The sequence below is a fragment of the Propithecus coquereli genome, unplaced genomic scaffold (genome assembly GCF_000956105.1).
Source record: "Propithecus coquereli isolate 6110/MARCELLA unplaced genomic scaffold, Pcoq_1.0 Scaffold267, whole genome shotgun sequence".
In the NCBI taxonomy this organism is placed as follows: domain Eukaryota; kingdom Metazoa; phylum Chordata; class Mammalia; order Primates; family Indriidae; genus Propithecus; species Propithecus coquereli.
The window spans coordinates 902,515-923,220 of record NW_012148252.1 but is presented as its reverse complement, the minus strand read 5'-3'; the positions used below and the strand labels follow the sequence as shown (position 1 = coordinate 923,220).

At 33.4% G+C, this 20,706-nt stretch overlaps 1 protein-coding gene across 1 annotated transcript in view; it reads right to left on the bottom strand.

Moving 5' to 3' along the window:
* Nucleotides 1-20,706, bottom strand: part of PTPRD (protein tyrosine phosphatase, receptor type, D) — a 439,560-nt gene that overhangs the window by 193,881 nt on the left and 224,973 nt on the right. The window contains exons 10-14 of the mRNA XM_012647380.1: nt 18,912-19,493; nt 9,498-9,631; nt 6,391-6,535; nt 2,856-3,161; nt 1,774-1,967 (exon numbers count right to left, since the gene is read on the bottom strand). Coding sequence (XP_012502834.1) covers nt 1,774-1,967; nt 2,856-3,161; nt 6,391-6,535; nt 9,498-9,631; nt 18,912-19,493 — 1,361 coding nt within the window. The remainder of the gene's footprint in view (nt 1-1,773; nt 1,968-2,855; nt 3,162-6,390; nt 6,536-9,497; nt 9,632-18,911; nt 19,494-20,706) is intronic.

Below are 20,706 nucleotides of genomic sequence, written 5' to 3'. Positions count from 1 at the left end.
TTTGACTTCTTTCTTTGGTTATACAATTAATTTAAGTCATTATTTAGATTAACATTGCTCATTATATTGAAATCTTATAGCCCCAATGAAGTCCTGTGAGATGTAATAAAATTTCAGTGACTAGTAAAGGAGAATAAATGAGATGGGCAAGAAAAAGAAAACATAAGGAAAATCAGCAATTAATAAGAAAAGCCAAAGTAGATGAGAGAAAAAAAGACAGAGTTGTCATTTAATGTACTTGGTATTATATAACTCCATTAACTACCATATTTCACAATGAAAACAGAGACAGATTTACAGTTCTGCAATTTATATCTGAGAACCACAAAAGGACATCAAAACATGAAGGTCATATTGTTTTCTTTTTCATAATTGCAGACTTACAACATAGCAATAATGGCTTTATTAATTTTATACTATGAAAACTTTCTTTTTTATAGGCACTACAAAATAAATATTTATAAAATCAAGTGAATGGCCCTTTTCTGGCATTGAAGGGATACTATGAATCTCTACCTACATTTATAGAAATGATCTCCACATCAAAACCACAAAACTGGGTTTGGGGTAGATAGGTGAGCCACAAATCCATATCCTTTTAGTTAGAATGTTTCAAAATTGAAGCAAACATAAGCACTTTTGTAAGTTGATTTATATTAAGACTTTGGAGGTAAACACTTTCCTTAGAGCTACAGGGATATTTCTTGCTCTCATATTTTCACAGACATAAAGGTTAAACTGGGCAACCTGGTGCAGCAGTTTTCAACTTGCTTCATAATCTTTTCCACTTTCACACAAAGGAAGGCTTCTTCACTGGAAATAAATTTCAAATTTTTTACCAGCTCCATCCCTTTTTCCCTGCCCATCCACCAATTTGCTGGATAAGTAAAGCACTCTAATATTCATAATATCCATCGCCATTCAACACAGCAAGGGAAGCTAGTCCGTGGGTTATGTATAATTTCCAGCATGGCAATTATAAATTGAAATCTTCCTTCCTTTCAGGAAAATATGCAAAATACAAATCTTTGAATAACCTCCAATTTATGAAAAAATTTGAAAATTTTCAATGCTCTGTTTTAAACAACTAATTAAAAAACCAAGTTGTGACACCTAAAATCAATAAAATTTCTTACATACTCAACTACTCACTATTAGTACTTTTAACTTGGCTTAACATGGGGGATCCCATTTATTCTCTGGGAAGTGCTAATTTTTATCATTACCTAATTTTTATTATTAGTCATTATCTTTATTTTCTGAGACAGGAAACAATTAATTTCATCAAATATGTGACTTGATGAAGAAATACTAAATAAAATACTGCATGGGTACCTTTCCCTGCATAAAAATGTCTGTTCTTCAGTGGAAGAAGTCATGCATTTAGAAAGCTGGATCAATTTAGTTCCAAGTAGTTTAGCATAGCAGAAAGTAGATCCCATCAACAAAATTGCAGCTTAGAATTTTTTCCTTTGACTTAACTCAATCAATTTTTGACGTCAGAAAGGCAAACTCAGATATAGTCAAAAAGAGTCAAATATCTATATTTTAAAAAACGGTAATATGTTTTCAATCAGATTTGAGTATCATTTCATTGCAATTCACTTCTTAAGTTGATGGCAACTCTGACTGAAAAGGTAAATACACATCAATGTGCATTAAAAACTGCAATTTTTTTAAACATCAGAAAGCTAAAAAAAAGGCCCATTTCAAGGTATGGACTAAGATAAACCTATTATATAAAAACATGGGTACATAATTTCAGAGGCTTACCTGTGCATCAGCCAGCATGACATCTTTCAGCATGGGCTGGCCCTTGGGCTCACCATTTTCCATCCTCACATAATGCACTTGGTATCCTCTTATCTGGCCATGCTGTTTGTTGGGCACAGGTGAGCGCCATGAGACTTTAACAGATGTTGAGTTGACAGCCTCTACCTCGACTTTGCGAGGAGGACCACTAGGAACTGGAACAACATCATTGGATAAAAGAAAATTATAGGCACTTGTCCCACCCAGTCAGAGCATTTTCTTTACTTAGGCTTTTTTTTTTTTTTTTAAAAAATGGGTAGACCCACTACATTTCTTTTGAAGAATACAAACATTTTCAACCAATGAAAATGCTTAACCAATCTGCTCTATCTTTTAAGAAAAGATCAAAAAACATGACCAATGCAAAAAGAAAAAATGGAAGAAAAAAAGAGTATCAGAGAAATAGAAAAACATGTAAAAAAATGTACAAAAGCCAAGGAAGATGCTTTGAGGTTCAAAGCATGAAAGCACAAAGAGGTATAGCATTGAAATAATAACAAAAACTGGCTGTTGGTTGTTGTGTGTTTTTTTTTTAAGGTTCTTTTTTAATAGCAGAATAAAAAGATTCTTGATTATATGGATTATCTTCTTTTATTTTCTCGTATTAAAGGTATTCCATACAACAGATGCCAAAAAAATTGAATGTCGAGCAACAGTGTCTCTGAAATATGTAAGACAAAAAGGCAACAAAAAGATAAGAAGACACTTTTGAAAAGTTAACTTCAAAATGTAAAAGAAGAGACCACAAAAAGCCAAGAAAAACACAGAAGACTTTAGGTGGAGATACAGAGAAGGGCTGGATTGCAAGACCAGAGAAGCAAACTGTTCTTTCAAAGGAAAGCAAATTACTGCATTGAGATTGAAAAAAAAAAGAAAAAATGCCCAGGCTGTAGCAAAGACAGGTCTTTGGCAAAAATGCTGAAGTAATAGAAATGCTGGGTAAAAAGTTGAGCAGAGAAAAATGGATTACTGTTAGCCTATCAAAAGACAGCAGACCAAGATTGTGTCAGAGGGTGCAAATTGACGTAGCGGAGGCAACATACCATCTTCATCGGTTCGAATCAACACGGACAAGCTCTCAGGGCCAGGGCCGACATCTGTATGGGCTGTCACAGTGATCCGGTATTCAGTCCATTTTTCCAGCTGTTCCAAAAGGTATTTGGTAGTGTCCGAAGGAATTCCCAAAATCTCGTGAGGCTTGTTATCTTCCCCATCCACTGCAGTATACTTGATGGAGTATTCAGTGATTATGCCATTCTGGTTTTCCACTGGTGGAGGTTGCCAACTTACCAAAATACTAGTGGAACTTGGGCTGGTGCAACTAATGTCTTGAGGAGGAGCTGACGGCTCTTATTTTGGTAGTGAGTTAAAGGAGGATTTAAGTGAAAGGACAGGAGTGGTTGGGAAAAAAAGAAATGATAAAACAAAAGAAAAGGCAAAAATAAATAAATGAACAATAAGGGTAACCAAACGAAAATAAGCCTTTGAAACTTAAATTTTAAACATCAGTTTATGTACCTTGGCTTAGTAATATGAATAAACCAAAAAAAAAATGAATAAATGACCAAAAATAATTGTTAAATAATGGGTGGGGGGAATATGTGAAAATGAAACCTTGAGATAATAGAGCCTCAAATAAAATTACCTACCTGAAATTTAAATTGTTCTTCTAAACCAATCCCTCAGTATCCCCCACCCCCACTAAACTGACTACCCAGCTTCAAAAAAGCTGCAAATAGTGCTAGTATATTTTTTTACTTGAGAGTCTGATGATGCTTTATAGATGTTGTTCCAAGCTTTCACTTCTACATTCTAGAATGAGGATGATTTATATATATAATGTTCATTTGTGAGAGGTTTTTGAAGTATGAAAAGTTACAATAACTGCTAGTGTCCTTCCACCAGTTCCAACTAAAAATAAATAAAATTAACCAAAAAAAAACATAAAAGAGTTCATTCTATCTGAAAAACTGAGTTCGCCTGACCAGTTTTAATGAAAGGTGTTAACCTAACATTGATCGTAGCCCATATACAGTGAGCATGCAGAATCAATAAAGGATGAAAATGCATAGTCCAAGATTTACCTACCCGAGGGTAATGTCAGGCTTGTTGATTCTGACTGTAACTTGTACTTACCCTATGTCAGCTTTCAGCTTTTTTATTATAACTCTTCTTGAGACACCATTGCTAGTGAAGAATTAGATCCCACCAGCACATTTTGGTAAAATCAATAATAATCATCTATCCCTTACAAAATGTCAATAACATAGCCATTAAAAAGAAGTGTTGTTTTTTTTTTTTTCAAAAATAAAGAATCATCTGGAAAGATACGACTTATGGGAATAATTTCTTCCATTTTGTAAATAATTATTCATACAAAGCAGGATTTACATTAGAGTTAAAAGAAATTCTTACTGTCCATTCTAAAATAAACTGGTCACTTTCTGAACAACTATTTTCCATCAAATTAGCCAAACATATCATTATTTGAAAAAAAATAAAAATCAATAAAGAACAACACAACTATTATCATAAATTATTTTAAAGTTATTAATATATTTTCCTAAAGAAAAACAAACAAGTGGGATAAGATATATAAATACATATGCACACATATCTATTTTTAAGGCAATATATATGGCAAAATGAAAAAAGCAATCCTAATTTTTGTATTTGAATGTGTAGTTTGGGGATTTCCTTAGACTTTGTAAGTCTTAATATTATGGAGTGCCAGGTGTATCCAATTGTTTAGAGGATTATCGGTCTTTCTTAATTTACATGCCTTGTGTTCATCATTATAGTCAATCAAAATAAAAAGCTCCCTGTACTGACAAAAAAGAAATCCTCATAGGACAGCCTTGTAAATTTGGAATAAGATTTGCAAAATCACTAGAATATCATATTTATTGATTCTGACTAGAGGTTCTTATATCTCAAATTATGAAACTTTTATATGCATTATAATTATTCATAATAAATTGAGTTGTTCATGTAACAGCAAGGACTCATTTGTAATTCTTTTTAAAAAGCTGATGATTGATTTTCACTAGGGCTACCTTCAGACCTCCGATTTCTGTGAGAATATATTCAACACCATTTGAAACTTTAATAAAATAAAGAGTAGATAAGATTTTGATGTGGTTATAAAAATGTCCATTTAATATCTATGTATGTATATAATGTTAAAAAGTGAGATTTGTAAATCATGCAAAATATAATATCGAAGCATGTAACATTTCTTTTAATTAAATGCCTGGTTTTAAGAAATTATCTTCTACATTATTATTTATTAGCCTTCCCAGAATTCAAAGCAGACATACAGAAAGTACATTAATTTACATGCTTCTGTTTTCAAATGAAAAGAAATTTTATGGGAATAAACTACAATTACTAATGTATTAAGCAACAGGATTCTAATACTTTTCATATGAATAATCATGTTTTGATTAAGAGAGAGGATATGAATTTTATTATCAAAAAACCTTGAAAGATTTCAAGTTTCTATAAGAAAATGAAATGATGGCAAATTTGCTTATATGAAAGGAAATTAATCCTTTAAAAATATAAATTTCATGTTTGCTGATAGGTTTAAATACTAGGTCAACGAAACATCCTCTTGACAAAATTCAATGTATGCGTATTATACATATCTATTTCATATGTCACTATGTCAAAAAGCAAAGATAAAATATCACAAAAAAATTAAGAAAATAACTCCATAAAACTCTTCATGGTAAATAATTATTTATAGATGAATTGTAGATACTTAGTAATAAAAAGCAAACAATAGTATTACAAGCCACCAAACTTTCCATCAAACACAATCTCCTATATAATACTTTTCACAGAACAATTTTCCCTAGGTACAATGAACCCCCATTGTAATAAATACAGCTATGCTTAAGGGTAACAGTTCCAAAAAAAAAAAAAACTAAACCTGAGGAAATAAAATACAATTTAGGATTGCAAATGTGCTTGCTATTATTCCATTATTCCTAAATACAGGAATTTGTCCAAATACAGACATTGTCCAAATACAGATTTTCTGTGAATATTCCAAATTTCCACATGAACTACTTGCAGAGTTAAAAAGGAACAAGTCATAAGAGCTGAGCTTTTCTGAAGAGGAACAAATATGTGAAATAATGACTTGTTTGTTAACCAAGTTAAAGCCTGTGTGCTTTAAAAAGATAAGAGTTTTGTCGTTTGCTGCCTCTTTCATTTGCCAAGCCCTCCTATGATTCTTTGGCAGTGTTCTCAATCTAAATTTTGCTTTACAGCCTTATAAATTTATTAAATAGGGCCTGATCTAATTCCTTCCACCTACTTTTCACCCATCGAGGTCTACTAACTTCTCTACAACTCTTTCAATTTAGGAAGTGGGAAAACGAGATCTGTTATTTGAACCAAGGTTGAAACCAACATAAATCATGGTTGCATTCCAAAGCTGGCCGCTGCCTAGCATGGAGATGACTGACTACTAAGCATATTAGCAGGTTTGCTTGTTGGTGAGGGTAAAAGCTAGTAACATTTCCTAGTGAAAAAAAGGGCAGAAAGTAAGCAAAGAGAGACACCTACTTGACTGCATGGTTCTAGCTGATATTTCCGTAGTAGAAGCACCCAGGCCTTGAGGAGAACGTGCGGCCAGACGGAAGTAGTACAAGCTGTTTGGTTTCAGCCCTTGCAGCCTATACGATATCCCTGGTTCAACGGTAATTCGTTGCTGTAACAAGAGATTCTGGTCATCTTCATTAAGATTTATGCAAATTTTTTATCACAATGTCTGGAACATCAGATTTCTGTCATCAGGACCCTAATCTCATCAAAATATCATAAAAAGAGTTAACAGTGGTATCAAGGGCTATACTAGAGAAATTATATAATGAAAACATCAGAGTTTAAAAGGCAAGTTTCTACAAAAGGTAACTGGAATTAAGGGAAGCCAGAGATCTTTTTAATGTTGGCATAGTTATCCACATGCATCAGATGAGAGGTAGACTGACGGGCCAACACCCATGAGTGTGTTTTACCCTTAAAAATACGTATGTTGCTGTGCAACAGACCACAAAAGAAACTGACACCTGCCCCTGGATAGTGGAACATGCCCAACACGTGCAATTTCAACTGAACAGATGTTTATCTAGCTCATATCTCATGACCTTCTGCAATCTAAATAGGGGGTAAAGATAATAAGACCAGAAGTAGCAACAGTAACTAGTATACAGTTTATAAAAGGTTGCTATAAAAGAGACCTGAATTTGCCAAGTTCTGGTGGGATAAAAATCAGAGTTAGTCACTAAAGAAAGCTGAACAATTTCTATGAAATCGTATCATTACTCTAGGTTGTTCTTAAATAACTGGAAAAACTTTCCTTCTTTTTTGTCTTTTTTTTAATATCGAAGTATTACGGGGGTACAAATATTTTTTGGTTAGGAAAACTTTCCTTCTTACTTTGTAAATATAGAATCCATAGCTTAAAAAAATAAATTCACAAATTTTTCTATAACTTTTATGACTATAAATGACTTTTGAAATAAGATTTCTTTAAGCAAATGATAGAACTCTTTTCATGCTTGAAATTTGCCTTTGCATTTTAGTAAAAATAAGTTATCTATGGGTAATCAATCTTGGATTGAACATTAGCCTATAACAAACATTAAATTATGGGCAAATATATAATCTAGTAATAGCATAAGTAATCTTAAGACTTTTTATCCAATAGTGTTTGCTATTCACACAAACAAGTGAAGAGGAATTCAAATATAAAACTAGAGAAAACATCCCTAGGGTATTCTGGCTTGCAAATACAAAAGGTTTCACATATTTTAGATATACCAAATATGAAAAAAACGGATTCCCTAAATGAACAACAGTAAGGCACAGTAGCTGTGCCAACATCCAAGCATCCATAGTATGCTCAAAGGATTGCCATTCTCCTTCACCTTTTGTATTCATTTATTGTTTTTAGTTTGGTGGTGGTGAAGTTTTAAAATAATTTAATGCTGATTTATGCCTTACAAAAAACACTAATAGCTCAAATTGTACCATGAGTACTGTAAGTCATATCTGCATTTCAGTCATATAACTTTTTAAATGTTTAATTTATAATAGCTTTGTTAGTTAAATTTAAAGTACTGCATTTAAAATCTGTTCTTCAGAGAGTCTCCCCAATTCAAGCAGATGTAATAAAACAGAAGTTTATAAGAACGTATTAATTTATTATAGCATTCAAATTAATGTACCACAAGTTAATTGATAATTGTTCATTTAGTATGTGAATTTTTTAAAAACAGTATTCCTTGTTAGAACTTAGAGGCTGTTTAGCTTTGTGAAGATCTTTTTTTTTTTTTTATTTCAGCAAATTATGGGTGTACATATGTTTAGGTTACGTGTGTTGTCCTTGGTTTCCCCCCCCCATCGAAGTCCGTGTTTCAAATATGTCCATCCTTCGGATAGTGCGCATTGCCCTCCTTGTGTATACAAATACCCCTCCCCTCCTCCCTCTTCCCCCCTCCTCCCACCGCCCTCCCCCTCCCCTAGCATCCACTAGATGTTGTTCTGATATGTGCATTTATGTGTTGATTAGTTAATACCAATTTGATGGTGAGTACAAATGGGTCCCGTTCTGCTGCTCTTGTGGTGCTCCACTTTGGATAATGGGCTTAAGTTTACAATGGAATATTACTCAATCATAAGAAATGACAGTGATCTAGCACCTCTTACACGTTCCTGAAGATCTTTTTTAGTTAAAGAATTCTTGGAGGTATGAGTTGTGGGAATTGAGTTTTGGAATATAGTGTCCTTAACTCTTTTTGTCCTAATATCTATTGGATTTCACAATAACAAAAGAATCATATTTTTTATTATTATATATTCCCGTTCTGAAAAGGTTAGGTGTATCTCAGTATCAATTTCTACAATTTATTTAAAGTGCACTCAAGAGACAATAGACCCCAATGGTTCAGAACACAGACTCTGGAATCTGACTATCTAGATTCCAATGCTAGCTCTTTCATTTACTAGTGTGAGACTTTGAGCAAATTATTTAACTTTTTTCTGTACTTCTATTTTGTTACATGTGAAATGTATTAATAATAGAGGCTAGCACATAGTGTAAGAATTAAATGAGTTAATGAATGTGAAACCTTTAGAACAGTGCCTATTAATATACATATTTATTATATCAATTTTCATTTTTCAGTGACTGTCAGTAATTTTAACACCTTCTATAATCTACTATTTATTTGTAGAGCATACACAAACTTTATAAATATTCACATACATATAAAATAATTTTCAGCATACAAATAAACATTTGCTATGGGGAATCTTTCTCTGGAACTATTCTGGACAAATTTTCTAGCCAAGGGCTTTTATTAACTTATATAGCTAACTTGGTCATGTATCTCCCCAGTGACTTAAGAACTTTAATGTAGAAAAGAACAAACGGAAGTCCTCAAGTCTCATCAAATATCTGTTCTTCTACGACCTGATAGAAAGAAGTTCCAATAAAAGCAGTAGTTGTTTTGTTGAATAATTTTTTTTAACTTAAAGTCTTTTGATGAATAAATCTTTTTCACCAAGATCCTGTATAGATATCTGACCAAGAGCTTGAGTAAGCACACAAAAATAAAGTAGTGGCCCTATGTAATCAATGACTATGAAGGTGAGAAGCTCAATCTTACCTCCTCTCCATGCTCCCCGTCTTTGTAAACCAGTTCATAGTTGGCAATGGTATCTGAACGTGGAGGTGTCCAAGAGAGCAAAATACTTGTTTCAGATTCAGGTTCTGCTTTGAAGTTTAGTGGCTGCCCTGGTACTAAAAATAGGAAGGCAAAGGCTTGAACTCACCATCACCACAAGTATTCACACATTCTTCCCTTAGTGCATCCAGTTAAACCTTTCAAAATGTGTGCACGTGTATCAGCCTCATAGAAAACTAGCTCTCTTACATTGTACAAGTTAGCCTCTTTATATACAGCCCACTTTTCCACCAAGAGGCAAGAACAATGTTAAAAATACTGTCTTCATCCTTGAGTAGAATAGTATCTATTCAAAATATAGTGGAATTAACTAATATAGAATGTCAGCCTCTGAATTCAATTTTAAGGATAGAAAAATTATTGATTTCATAATATTGCTGTTAGTAATAAATGATATAATCTATATAAAGCACTTGAAATATTGCCTAAAACATAACAAATGCTAAATACTTAAAAGCTACTGTTATTTACAACTGAATGAGAACTTATTCCCTAACACTACCTGTAACAATCAAAATTATTTCCAATTAGGTTTATAAAATCCCACCTTTACTCCATTAACAAAAGCTATAGGCAACAAGAAACCCTTTTTCTTACCAACCTAAATTTTGAAAAAGAGGTGAATAAAAGGAAAAACAAAACAAAAAAAACCCCTATCACTTATAAATAATTACTTCTAATCCCTAAATTACTTTAAATTATTTAATGCACTAGACCTAATGCAAACATAGTATTTTCCCTAGTGGCATGGAGCTAAACCACTACACAAATTAAAGTTTACAGAATACACTTATCATCAGAAATATGGTAACTTAACAGAGGTCATCTATAATTCTCATGTTAGTCACATAATCTATGCAACAAGCAATTTGGAAGAGCTATCTATAGGATGTAATAAAGAATGGGAAGTTTATTTAGTTTAAAACACCTTACACAAATGTTGTACTATAATAAGTTTTAGTAACCCAAACTTCCTAGCCAACGTCTAACCCCATTAGTTGCCCTCTATCCACTATACACAAACCTGATTTACGTAAGGGTGTCACTAGCAAATCTAATCTTAAATTGTTCCTGGCCAATGTCTGCTGTGATTGGTTGCTAGTTGTTAATATTGTAATCATTACCCTTGATATTATAGCATATCTCAATGTGCTGTGGCTGAACATACGTCCACATTCCTGCAAGTGTAAATGAGAATTCCATATGTATTAATAATAATAATAAAAAGAACAATAATACTTCACATCAGAGGAGGAAAGAACACCTAAAGTATATTTTTGGCAACTTGAGCATAAACATTTTAAAACACATATAAAATAGTCTAATTTATAGCTGATATATGACATCATAATTTTAAAAACAGTGCTTGAAGCATCATTTTCTCAGGAAAAGAGGCCTTTGGAGATATAAAATGTATTGGTTTCTTTTTCTCTTACAGTCATCTCTCTGTAGTATGACTAAAAAAATGTGCTTGTTTAAAGAGAGATTAAAAGTCTAAAGGGGTCTGCGAGAATGATATCTAGGATCCCTAATGATCATTTTTATTCCTCTGCTTGGTTTTTCAATCTGTGTATGTGTGTACAGGCATGCACTCCTATTTGTACTGAAGCTTAAGGCTACAAATAATCAGTGCTTCATATTTCTAGTCACCTATACCATCTTCTCTCTCTCTCTCTCTTTAATCACAGGCCTTGAGATTCTCATTAATTTGATGCCTCTGGGAACTTATTCCAGGAACAGGGTATCAATTTTTTTTTTCCAGTACCTGCCCAGTGGGTGACCTAACACAATCATTTAGATTGAGAGGTGAAGACAAAAAAGATAAAATATCAAAGAGGAAGAGAAGAAGGGACAGAGGGGAATAAAAACAAATAGGCAAATCACAAAGTAAATTGGAAAATGCATTATTTCTAAAAGGGAAATACCAAAAGCATTGGCAGAAGCAACAATGGAAGCCAAGAATGATCAGAGAAATGGGAAAATTATGATTTGATTTTTTTTTTTTTTTTTTTTGAGACAAGAGTCTCACTCTGTTGTCCAGGCTAGAATGCAGTGGCATCATCATAGCTCACTGCAACCTCACACTCCTGGCTCCCCTGACTCTCCTGCCTCAGCCTCCCGAGTGGCTGGGACTACCAGAGCGCACCATCACGCCTGGTTGATTTTTCCATTTTTAGTAGGGACGGGGTCTCGCCCTTGCTCAGGCTGGTCTCAAACTCCTGAGCTCAAGCAATCCTCTTGTCTCGGCCTCCTAGCGTGCTAGGATTATAGGCGTGAGCCATTGTGCCCAGCCCACGATTGGATTCTAATACTCAGATGGTGAAAGGGTTTCTCAGCCTAAAAATACACACATATGCGTATGTATGCAGTAACTTATTTGTCCCCAGTTTTATTTGCTTCTTTCTCTCCCCCAATTACAAGTCTGAGAGAGACGAAAGCCTATGTTAACTCCTGACTCAAACCAAACCAGAATACAGTATTGTCAAGAATTAGAAACAGGGACAATGCTAAAGGACTGCTCTCAGGATAATAATTGCTTGTTGCCTAATGCTCATAATAAATTGACATTGATTGAAAACATCTTGGAAACCAAATTCACTTTTTCTTACTTAAACTGTTTATTTTGTGCTTTTAATTTATCTTGAGCAAATTCCCAGTTGGTCTCAATGTTTCATTCTTTAGTGACACGAGCTTCGTCTGATCTTCTAACTCTGTTTATTTTGATTACGAACCCCTTCCTTCTAAATAATGAATTAAATATGCACATCAGAGTCTCACAGGGTATGCTGTCCTCTTTATTCTTGCACAAAGTAAGTGTTAGTGAGACAACCTGATGGTAGGTCTCCTTATCTAATATACACGGGGTTCTCTCCTTTTCTGTCAGGGTCCTCCTTTTAAAGTGGTTTAGAGGGTACCTGCGTTTACTAGATTTTAAACTTGTGGTGGAAACACCAATGCCTAGAGGGGTCAGGCAGATCATTTAGATGATTCAGATGAGCGAGAAGGCCATATTCTGCCTGGTGTCTCCGGGAAAACCCGCTCCACGTGAAGAAGGGTGAGAGGTCATGTTCAGTACAAGCAGATTGCTACCTTGTGAAATGTGGGCCCAGTCTTGCCCCAGATTCTTGTTTTTTCCACAGAGATTAATAAATCTTCTAGATAAAATATTTCCATTTTTAATAATTTAAAATTGATAAAAAACACTGTATGGGATAAAATGTGCCTACAGGCTAAATTCAGCATATGGACTGGTACCTTAAATTATCTTTTTATTAATATTATACCAGGATCTAAGCTCATAGCTGGCTTAAGAGTGCCACTACTCAGATGTTCTTGGGAATTGAGGGTCTACCTAAAGGTATTGCTTCCCCAGAGTCATTTTGTTATATTTTAAATAGCCACCATGAAGCTGAGGATTCAAAGAAATTTTTAAAAAGCTGTGAAATAAATGGATGTATTTTTAAATTCCCAAACATATTAGTCCTAATGATCATAGTATATGTGCACAAGAAAACACTTTGGGGGATGCCAGACTATCATATTTGTTTTCTCTGTACTACTTGGAAACACAAGGAGTACTTTCATAATCTGTCAATTGAATTTTTATACCAAATATTGTGGCTACAGAAGTTCTATTTTACACTTATATCAATGCTTTCTCCATAAATAGGTTTACATGTTTTCATTACTTACATATACAAACATACATGTAAACATTTATTTAAATATATATCTTTATGCTCTCACAGTCTTTATACATCACACTTTCTTACTGGTAGTCTTTTACCTTCACTTACTAGTTCTTTGTCTATGTTTATTTTATTTCTATTTTATTTAAGAGCTTTTCCATGTTCGACCATTTCCTTCACCAATTAGCTGAACATAAATGTCATGGGAAAGTCTGAGATTCTTGGAAACTCATGGGCAAATAAAAACAACACATTCAGAATCTCAGGCATTATCACTCTACATTAAAGGGGGACCTGTGATATTGACCATCAACCAAACTTTAGAATCAGACATGGAAAGCAAAAATCAAAGTAGAAACACAAATTTTTCTTTAAAAATTATATTTAAGAAATCCTTATATCCTGTAAAGTTATGTCCTCCCTCTTGATTACTTATTTAATGTCCACAAGGAAATAGAAATATGAGCTATCACGTCCCTGAAATAAGATTATAATCCCACTGATGAATGTCAAGTGCTTGAGTATTACTACAAGTACACTCTATACAAATATCTGAAGGCAACTCAAAAGACAGAATGAAAAAGACTAAGAAATAAAAGGAAAATTTCACGTTTATCTGAAATGCTGATATATTAAAAGAGATCAATATTTGAGTAAAATTTAGGGATTATCTCTAAAGAAAAGTTGGCATATACTGCTAAATGATAATTTCTTCTTGCTGTATTATAAATATATTATCAAAGATACTAGAAAACCCATTGTTGCTAAAACATCTAATACTTTAATAAAGTACATATTTTAAAATGTATATATATAGCATATTGATAAATGATAATAATAACTATAAAAGCAACAGCCAGAATCATGGTGGTAGTAAAACAGAACAAAATTCAAAACAAGGAGTCTGATCGATAATGGCCACAAATATATCATCCACAAAATAGGTACTTAATAACAAGCATCTGTACAAATCTTACTCTCAATTGTCATTAAATATAAATAAGAAAAAGTTAAATTTTATTACAGTTGCACTTACATCCAGTGCTCCTTTACACATTGCTATAACTATTCAAAGAAAGCATTTAAATTGGACTCATAATTTTGGTTATTGGAAAGCAGTCTTTTTGTAGTATGCTTATTTGGCCTGTTGACATACGCTAATGAAATGATTTATAAAGTTCTAGAAACCTAAAGCATTTTGTCTCTAAATGTCATAGCTTAAATTTTTAACACTTTTGCAATGCCCAGAATTTATAGTAGAATTAACTTCTCTAAAATGTTTAGAGTTGATACTACCCATTAGTATTTACTTGGTAAATATATCTAATTCTTTATTGTCTGAGGTCTACACTGCTAAGCTGTATCCATATAAATAAGTAGCCTTTTTCCAATAATCTATTAAATGCATAGAAGAATTAATTAGAGGTCTGCTATGTTTTCTAAAGAAAATTCAGAAAAAAAGGGACACATATTAGGATTTAAGATGTAATTTGTTACGTTTCTTTACCAGAGTTCTGTTTGTACTTCTGTAAAATATAGTTATAGAATGTTCTTATGATAATTATCCACATAAGAAAACCACAGGATGTCCCTTTTACTTCCTGAATAGTGCTTTCTAATAATGGAAATATTTTTGTAGCACAATATAAATACTTCTCTTATCAATGGCCATGCAGTCCCTAAACTTTTAAGGTAAACTAGTTACAAGTGACTGTAATGTCAGAAGTTAGAGTGATGGCAAACTTGGAAGATTGAATCATATTTCTAGGAAATCATCTTAACTAAAATCTTTTCATATTTAAAACCATTTAAAGATTACTTAATATAGTCGATTCACTAATATTCACAATTGAGGGGAAATACTCTCTTGATTGACTATAAGATCATATTCTCATTTTCTATATTACAAGATATATACAAAATATATACATCGATCATCTATATCAATCTTTGTGACAGTTAGAGAAGATCTAAAGTGATGACTGCTCTCTTAAACTCACCTTGTTTCTAAATCTGTTTCTGCAGAGTCTGATTTTAAACAAAGATAGGAATGTCAATGTCAGGCAATTAAAGATAATAAAATGAAATGAGCACCTTTCAGACACAGAAGACATCGACATGTACATTTCTATGTATATGTAATTAAAATGTACTTAAATTCATACATATTATTGATCAGTAAATTTTTGTAGGTTTAGAAGAGATAGAATTGCAATGAAAATAATCATATCCTTTAATTTTATCTCTCTCTAAAAGAATATATCATAATGGTTGTATTTTTTTGCTTAGCAATGATCCTAAGACTTAGGTGGTCAGTTACCAGAAAAAGGAGCAGTGATCCATTAATTATATCAGAAGTAGCATCATTGTATTTGGCAGGTGTCCACTAATATCAAATGGCCTTACCTAAGCGTATAGAACAGACCAAATCACTGTGCTATTTTGGAGGGTTTTCTTAGCCTATTGATCTTGGCAGGCACAAGTCATTATGTCATTATGTCATTATATATCTTCTCAATCAATGGATATTAAAAGTACAACTATTATAGAAAGTTCTTGAAATATCTTAATGTAAAAATGAATTAGTCAAACAGAGAATGCGAATAACTATTCCAATACATGCATGACCCATTCATCTAGATTTTCTAAGTTCTGTCATTAAATTAAATCAGACCTTTTGAAAGTAGAGTCCCCAGATCATAGTAACTCAATTGCTTCTCTCACAATATTATCTTTACCGAGTTTTGATTCAATGTCACATTATGTCCACTGGTAATATTTTTAAAAATCCAAATATGATCTATTTAAACATCACTTCTATATTTTTCAATAAACTGTGATTGAAGGCATCAGTATCATTCAGTGTTCACATTCTCAAGGATTCACATTTTGGTTGAATTTAGTTTACGAAAAAAATTTCGTTTCTTAGATCATTCTATCATCAGAAAATAAAGATGTGAAATGTTGTATATTTCTAAGTTTAAGTTGGTGGTTACAAAACTTATAGCCACATTTAGTGATTGGGTATAATAATTTTTCATAAAAAATGTTATTTCTTCCACTTCTTTCCGGTAAACTTATCTTTTACATATCTAAACATTTTAATGTACTTTTGCACTGGGATAATCTAATAACCACCTCAAGTATTTCAGAAGTAAACTATATATAATTCTCAAAGACAAGAATAAATGACACAATGTGCTTGCCTCTCCTTCCTCTATTCATTTACTGAATACCCAGCAGGCACAAAAACACTAAAATTATCACATTAGCAAATTATTAATCTGAAACATAATGTTGGTTGAAAGTATCCAGGGTCCCTGGATTTAAATTTTGCTTTTCCACTTAGTAATCTTATGATCCAAGGCAAATTCCTGAATCTTTTTTTCCACATCTACTTAATTGGGTTGTGAGAATTAATATATGCAAAATTCATAGTATAGTGCTAGTCATGTTAGCTGCTATTATATTTTACCTATTATGTTATAAAATGTTTCTATTCATTATCTAATCTACACCCGTTATGAGTTTTATTGCATTCCACAAAAATTCATATGTTGAAGATCTAATGCCCAGTACCTAGGAGTGTAACCTTATTTCAATATAGGGTCTTTGTAGATGTAATCAGTTAAGATGAGGTCACTAGGGTGAGCCCCAATCCATGATGACTGGTGTCCCGATAAGAAGAGGGAATTTGGACACAGACACAGATACAGGGAGAATGCTGCATGAAGATGAAGGTAGACATTGACGATGCTTCTACAAACCAAGGAACAAAAAGGTTGCCAGCAAACCACCAGAAGCTAGAGAGGCATGGAGTATACTTCCCTGACAGCACTCAGAAGGAATCGACACTGTCAACACCTTGATCTCAGACTTCTAGGACCTAGAACTATAACACAATATATTCCTGTTGTTTAAACCACCTAGCATGTGGTACTTTTTACAGCAGCACTAGAAAACAAATATAACTACCAAATTCAATAAGGTAGTTATTATTATAGATTACAAAACTGAAGTTCAGAGAGATGAAGTAACTTGTCCAAAGTCATAAAGCTAATAAATGGTAGCTTGGAATGTAAACCCTGGTTATGTTACTACAAGACCAGGGATTTAAAATATACCATAGCTTAAAAATTTAAAAAGCTCAAAGTAGAATGTAAGTTCCCATATGTTTTCTTTAATTATTTAGTGGTTATGTAGCTGCTAAAATAGTATAATAAAAAATAATCTCATAACAGTTGACCACTTTCAGTCAAAAAAAAAAATAAAACAAGATTCACAGATTTCTGCATTTTCCAATGAGAAACTTTTATGGTAAAACTAGTCTACAATATTTTTCTGCATATTAATACAGCAAATAAATACAGAAGAACCGCGAATGGCACACAAAGAAGATATATGGATGGGTTTTAGTACAACTGTGGTGAAATATATATTTTTATAGTTAGCTTTCATACAATGTAGTAAAGAAAATAGTCAATCCATGAATAAGCCATTGAGATCCAATAACAGTATGAAAACAAAGCCAGGCAGGCTGTAAATATGCTCTGAGATTTCTAGCAGCATGGACAAATAGGTAAACACACTGAGTCCTATGATTTATAAGGCCCATGACATGAAAAACAAATCAGTAGTTAGTAAAACACAGGTATCAGTGAAACCAGATAATGGATACATTATCTAGTTCTGACATCTGAGAAAACACATTAATTCATTGCCAAGATTAGCAATGAGTTACACCTATAGATTATGGATACTGTCTCCAATAATATGATTATCATATAGATTCCCAAAACAAGCCAGTGGCATGCTGCCAAAATACTCATAGATTAATGTAAGTTTAAAAGGTACCAACACAATAAGGAATTAAATAAGCAGCTCTCAGATGCTTAAGGATAAACTTTAGAAGAGAACTGATATTTTATTTGCCCAGCCCAAGGCAAATCACCCTGAATCAAAGACCAAAGAGGTTTCATATCCTCTTATGAAAATAAAACCACTGGTATAGCGAAGTACTTCTTCATAAATTCGTCTGACATCTGCTCTAGCATCAAGTAAAACGAGTGAATCAGGCCCCAAAGTTCAATCTGAGATCATGGTAACTGTTTTTCTTCACCCACTGAGGCTAGTGGATGAAGAATTTTAAAACAAAATTAATGCCATTCAGAGAATATTTATTTTTAAGGTAGTAGCTTCCTGACAAACACAAGCCATTTAAATATCTGATGCCCTCTGACAGTTTTATTTTTAACTTTATCTTGAACCATCTAATCTTACACAAATTAAGTTTTTGAGACCACTCTACCAAAGTCACTAGTATAAAGAAGCATAATTTTTCTATTCTTGAAATAGTACATGAAGGAGGCATTCCTCTATCTTATGCAGAAAACTCTTCAAGTCACTTCTGTACAAATTAAAAAGAAAGGGTGCTAGATACATCCCTCTGCTTAAAATGGTTATTTAGTCTTTCCGAGATCCATGCCTGTTCCTTTCTAGATGTCTTATTATAACCCCTCACTTTGAAGCCCTATATCTCAAAAATTAGAATTTATACTATCTTTGTTTTTTCTTTGTGTTTGTCCTTCTTACCTCTTGGCCGCAGCACCTCCCTCCTGCCCTACTTCCCGTCCTGAACCAAACTTACCTCCTGTCTGAGTGATGACTTGTATGTCACTTGAGAGAGGACCATCTCCAATTGAGGTAAAAGCCAGGACTTTGACAGAGTATGTTTTCTGGGGCACTAAGTTGCCGATAGTGGTGATTTGGCTGTCAGCTACATTGTGTTTCATCCAGTTGTTGACATGCTGAGTAGGATCCATCGTATAATAAACTCTGTATCCTTGGATCTGTCCATTTGGCTCCTCCGGTTCCTTCCACTGTACCAAGATGGTGGTCGAACTCAACATCCGCGCCTGGACATCCCTGGGGGCACTGGATGGTGCTTGCTCTGAGGTTTGTGTTAGCACAGGCTCACTGGGAGGCCCCCGGCCAATGTTATTGACAGCAACAACCCTAAATTCATAATCCGAGTAGGGACTCAGTCCAGCAACACTGTAGCGTGTGGTTGCTACCCCATCAATTTCTTTGTAAGGTTCCTCAGAATTTTTAGGTTTATGCTGAATGATGTAGTAAGAGACAGGCTCAGGGTTCCCAGAGTCCCATGTCAGTGTGATGCTTGTAGCTGTGCTCTCTGTCACTACGGGAGTTCCTGGAGGTTTGGGTAAGGCTTGGGTGGGGGAGAAAAAAGACATTGACTACCCAACATGTCTAAACATCTCTATAATGTTGTAAGACTTGATAAATTCTACTGTTGCAATGACAGGATTATGTATCTACTGACGATTTAATTAGATGAAATTATAGCAAAGAACAGTTTTCTAAGTGGTCAAGAAATACAGTAAAACATACATGGGTGACACAAATCCTATTTTACTAGAAGGGCTTGACAGCATATTTTTAGGCTTATATCCAAAGCTACCACTTATTAGCTAAGTGATCCCAGATACATTCCTTAACCTCTCTTTGCTTTAGTTTCCTCACGTAAAAAATGGGAAAAACTGTATTATTGAAGTTGTATTATACAGCTGAGTAACTGTATTTCATGGGTTTGCTATGAAGATTAATGAGCTAATCCAGTAATGCTCTTAGAATGTATCTGGAACTCTTGCAAAACATTAGTTGTAATTATTATTATTATTATCCCAAAAGCCTGGCCAATTAGCCCTTTGCTTCGAGAAATAAGTAATATAACTGAAATACCAATAAACATTGCAAAGAATGAAATTTGGAATACACTGAAATGGAATTAAATTGCTATGAAAGAATAGTATATATATTGTTGTAAGACATTACTAAACTTTTCTTATAATCTAACCAAGAATTTTAACATAAAAAAGAATAGAAATTTCAAATCAAAGTGTTTTTTTCTGAATATGTAAAAATGCTGAAGGTACTAAATTGACATAATCACAAATCATTTTTTAAAGGACTTTACTGTCACAATAATATGCATTCTATATCTACATCAGAAATATCTGGGATTACAGCTGCATGGCAAACATCTGCAATTAAATCCATCTTTTTAGAGATCTAATTCTTTCCTTTTAGCAGAGGAACACAACTCGAAATACTGCTAATTAATATTACAAAACATCTACATTGGTAGCCTCATATTTAAATGCCTTACTGTAAACAATGATTCTGAAAGGCAGTAATGTTAGGGTAGAAAGGGGAATTCTACCAGCTGACTTTTTAGAGAAAACCCAGAAGGTAACACTCACATAATCAGCCCATTAGTATCCCCTGTTTCCTTGTCAACATAAACACAAAAATATAACATCCCCTAAAATGGCAGCTTTTCAAGAACAGCAAACTTGTACCTCTTACTTACTACTGTATTTCCCAATGCCCAGAACACACAGCCTGGCACTGAGGAGGTT